The sequence below is a fragment of the Macadamia integrifolia genome, unplaced genomic scaffold, assembly GCF_013358625.1.
Source record: "Macadamia integrifolia cultivar HAES 741 unplaced genomic scaffold, SCU_Mint_v3 scaffold2054, whole genome shotgun sequence".
NCBI classification, from domain to species: Eukaryota; Viridiplantae; Streptophyta; class Magnoliopsida; order Proteales; family Proteaceae; genus Macadamia; species Macadamia integrifolia.
Window position 1 is genome coordinate 67,423 of NW_024868484.1, and position 4,052 is coordinate 71,474.

At 38.2% G+C, this 4,052-nt stretch overlaps 1 protein-coding gene and 1 long non-coding RNA gene across 5 annotated transcripts in view; one reads left to right on the top strand and one right to left on the bottom strand.

Moving 5' to 3' along the window:
* Positions 1–562: 562 nt before the first annotated feature.
* Positions 563–4,052, top strand: part of LOC122065576 (transcription factor MYB124) — a 7,026-nt gene continuing 3,536 nt past the window's right edge. Inside the window, exons 1-9 of one of the 4 annotated variants that reach the window (XM_042629394.1) lie at positions 563–899; positions 1,060–1,556; positions 1,685–1,731; positions 1,829–1,885; positions 2,002–2,074; positions 2,478–2,533; positions 2,657–2,836; positions 2,919–3,091; positions 3,449–3,594. In XM_042629394.1, coding sequence (XP_042485328.1) covers positions 1,470–1,556; positions 1,685–1,731; positions 1,829–1,885; positions 2,002–2,074; positions 2,478–2,533; positions 2,657–2,836; positions 2,919–3,091; positions 3,449–3,594 — 819 coding nt within the window. In that variant the 5' untranslated portion in view covers positions 563–899; positions 1,060–1,469. Of the gene's footprint in view, positions 900–1,059; positions 1,557–1,684; positions 1,732–1,828; positions 1,886–2,001; positions 2,075–2,477; positions 2,534–2,656; positions 2,837–2,918; positions 3,092–3,445; positions 3,595–4,052 lie in introns of all 4 variants that reach the window. The other 3 variants (XM_042629396.1, XM_042629393.1, XM_042629395.1) reach the window with 3 other exon arrangements.
* Positions 3,406–4,052, bottom strand: part of LOC122065577 — a 4,747-nt gene continuing 4,100 nt past the window's right edge. Inside the window, exon 5 of the long non-coding RNA XR_006136041.1 lies at positions 3,406–3,543. This is a non-coding gene — a long non-coding RNA (uncharacterized LOC122065577). The remainder of the gene's footprint in view (positions 3,544–4,052) is intronic.

The window sequence follows — 4,052 nt, forward strand, 5'->3', positions numbered from 1 at the left end:
GAATTGGTGGGAATTAGTAAGAATCGGGTATTGATCATAGCCGATTCCGATCGGAATAGGCCGAGATCCCAATCGACCGATTTAACCGACAAATGATGTGACATGAAGATTCCTCCCACGCTGGCGGTGTAAGAACCTTTTTCCCATTAAAGCTTGTCACATCTTGTCACATTGCATATGGCAGTAACTGTAAATATAACTAAAATATTAAAATCGACATCCTCTGACGCATTGTGACGAATAGAGCTAATAAAATAAGAGGAACAAATTAAAGAATTCCATTATCTTTACAATCCACGACCTAGAGAGAGAGAGAGAGAGAGAGAGAGAGGAGCGGATAAATCAAAGATTTGGGATGGGACTCACAGAGAAAGTGCTCTTGAGAGATGAATTGAATAGTAAAAAGTTAAAATGTGAATGTCACGATTCACGGACAACGTCATCTTTTCACCAAAAAAACAAAAGAACAACGTCATCTCAAGTTAAAATAGAGAGAATCGTTTCCATAGAAAGAGAGCTCACTCTCTCTCTATCTCTCTTTATCTCTCTCTTCATCTCTCTCTTCTGATAAGTGGTGAGTGGTAATGGTTGGTGTGCTCTTGGTCTCCTCAACTATTAATATCGTCGCGTGGATTTCAGCGTTTTTCAAACCGTCTCTCGTAGGCGCGCAAAAAAGAATCTCACCACAACGGGGAAAAAAAAAATTAATCTCACTCGATTGATCAATCTCTTCATCTCGAAATCTGAGATCCCTATAACATATACGATCTTCTCTACAAAATCGTCTCGTTTTCTGTAACTAAAAGCACTTTGATCGTACTAAGCGCTTACACAGCTTCAGTGGCATTGGTTTTTTAGCTCGATTTTCTCAGATCCACTGCGTCTCTGGATTTTGATACGTAAGTATACCTAAAATCTCCAATCTAAATATTCTGTTCAGTTACGGATGGATCAAAGTAGAAATTCCTCTGTTTTTGATCAAGTGAGAACGATTTCCAAGTTGTTCGTTGTATCCAATTCAGTATTTGATTTTTTTTTCCCCCATTGTTCTACTCGTAGGTCTCTGTCTGGAACTACGGTTTGTCGCAACTGAGAATCGCTTCCTCTTTTTATTCAATTTTGAGGATTTTCAGAGCTAGCTGAAAGTAGGCATTCGATGATATTTTTCTATAAGAATGTCAAGATTGGTTTGATTACCTTGATTTTCACAATTTTTTTGGGATCTTGAGATCAGAGGTGATTGGAAAGTTAGAATCCTAGGCAATTCAGTGTTGCTCGAGAACTTTGTTGGAGCTGATGTTCCCGTTTTGAAAGGAACAGTTCTGTGTAAAGACAATCGGAGACGAACCCCATACCCTTTTCCCTTTTTTTTTTTTTTTTAATAATCATCGAAAAAGCCTCCGCTTTAACATGCGGGTTGGTCTTGATAAAGGGAGAAGGAACGTGGAAAGACAGAGAGAGAAGAAGCCATGAGGAATATGAAGCTCCATGACGCTCCCAAACCTGAGGCCACCACCAAGCCGAAGGAGCGTCATATCGTTACCTGGACCCAGGAGGTTCCTTCTTACTTCCTCTGTTTCAATTTCGTTTTCGTTTTCATTGTCAATTATTTAAGACCTATCCTTCAAGTGTGTTCTTCTTGGCCCATTCTGTCTATAACTAAAATGGAATACGTGAAATGCAGGAGGATGATATTCTTCGGGAGCAGATTAGTATCCATGGAACTGAAAAGTAAGAGTTTTCCTTCCTCCCCTTCTTTATCCCCCTCGTCTCTGTTTTTGGGATTACTCAATCTCAAATCTTTGTTGATAACTTTCTTTGTGTGCAGCTGGACGATTATTGCTGCTAAATTCAAGGATAAAACAACCAGACAGTGCAGAAGAAGGTTGTTCTTTCATAGATATTTTCAGTTTACAATCTACAGTTTTGAATATCGTCTACATCATCTTTTTCCTCCCCATTTATTGTGACTGGTTATGCTGATTCACATATAAACTGCAGATGGTACACTTACTTGAATACAGACTGCAAGAAAGGAGGATGGTCACCAGAAGAAGATATGATCTTATGTGAGGTAATTGATGCTCTAGGCATTCCAATGGGAACTCCCTTACATGCCCACTAATATCAGGGCTCTTAAAAAAATACTTTATTTCTGTAAGTTCATAACTCATGAGTATGATTCTGAGATATCTTATTCAATACGGTAATGTTAAAGGTGATGCCTAAACTTGTGTCCATGTGTGGCAACTTTTTGCATTAGTACTTTGGTTGGTTTGAAATTATTCCTCTTGTTTATGGCATTTTGAATCGGGAGTATAATGGTCACTCCTCCAGTGATATTAGTAAAACAAAATTGTGACCCAAAGTAACATAATTAGTTTCAGGTTGCTCTGTACCTTCAACTGACTGTTCTACATATAGCTTCTAAGCCATTAAACGTGGTTGTGATCTCATTGCCCAGACATGATCTGCAGGCTCAGAAGATATTCGGTAATAGATGGACTGAAATATCAAAGGTGGTTTCAGGAAGGTAAATAAGAACCCTTTGTAGTATTCAATATTTGCTTAATCTCGTTGTTTCCAAATAAATTCCCCACATGCTACCTTCAGCACTAAAAGAATTCCATGACTGACTGTTTCTCTGCTAATGCAGAACGGACAATGCAGTGAAAAACCGATTCTCCACCTTGTGCAAGAAAAGAGCAAAACGTGAAGCCTTATCAAAGGAGAATAACATTTCTTGCAGAAATCCAAACAATAAGAGAGTTATTTATCAAAATGGGTTTATAATAAATGAATCTTCTGAATCTACACCTCCTCTAAAGAAAATGAGGTATAGTTAAGAGAATTTTGCCAAATATATGACAAGAAGATATAATGATTTACATATAACAATTAAAATTGTTGTGATGCAGGAGCCAAATCTTGGATCTCACAGAAAACACTAAAGGAGAATCTCTGAGGGAATGCGGAGAGAACTACCAGCTGAGACCGCCCTTTGCAGTATTGGTTCAAAACTTCCACAACATTTGCAACTTGTCAGCCCAGCAACATGTCAGCAACGACACCAAAGCAGCCTCTAATGATGGTAAAACATCTCTTAGACCTTTTTGTAGTAGAAAAGAAAAAGAAAATTCGTACTAACATAATAAATCTTCCACGGAAGGCTGAAACATTAAACATGGAATGCAAATGAACCTGTCTTTCCCGCAACAGTAATGTTCTCAATGTAAAATGTTGAACCATGACATTGCAATATCTGGTTAACATTGATGGGAACAGCAGCATGTATGTTATGCTGAACCAAAAGAATGTTGGCCAAAGTTTCCCTACGGCAGTTTCATTTCTTTTCTCCTTTCCCTTTTTCTTGTCCTCTTTTTCTTCTTAATAGAACACCATTTCTTTCAAGAGAAGTTAACACCAATTTCCCCCTGATCAAAAGTAGCTGCAGATGACAAGGGCCAAGTAACATTCCTTAGAAGGGATGATCCAAAGATCACTGCTTTGATGCAACAAGCAGAACTGCTCAGCTCACTTGCTCTGAAAGTCAACACAGATAACACCAATCAGAGTCTTGAAAATGCATGGAAGGTGAGGAAAATAATCATATTTGCTCAAATTTTCAAGTTGAGATGCTAGATTTAATCCTTTAGTAAGGGTCTACCAACAGCTACCATCAGATCCAATGCCCATGCATCACACTGTAGTCCAAAGAGTATGACTGCCAACGTCCAAGCTAAATGAACAGGACCACTAAAAGCCTGGTGATCCACCGACCAAGCACCTTAATGTAGTCCAGCCCAGGGGTGGTTCAGGGGGGAAAAAAGAAACCTTGGGGTAGCAAAATTTGGACTGAACCATTTGATCAGTTATGGTCAATGAGCTAAAAACAGGTTTAGAAAAATATCTTACTCCAAAAAAACCAGTTCAGATTTAGGTTGACACTTTGGATATATTGTCATGGTTAGTCTGTAATTAAAGTATTAACATATGATAAATAATAGGATTGCTTATATTTTAAGTACATGCATTTGTTTTTTTTTTTTTTT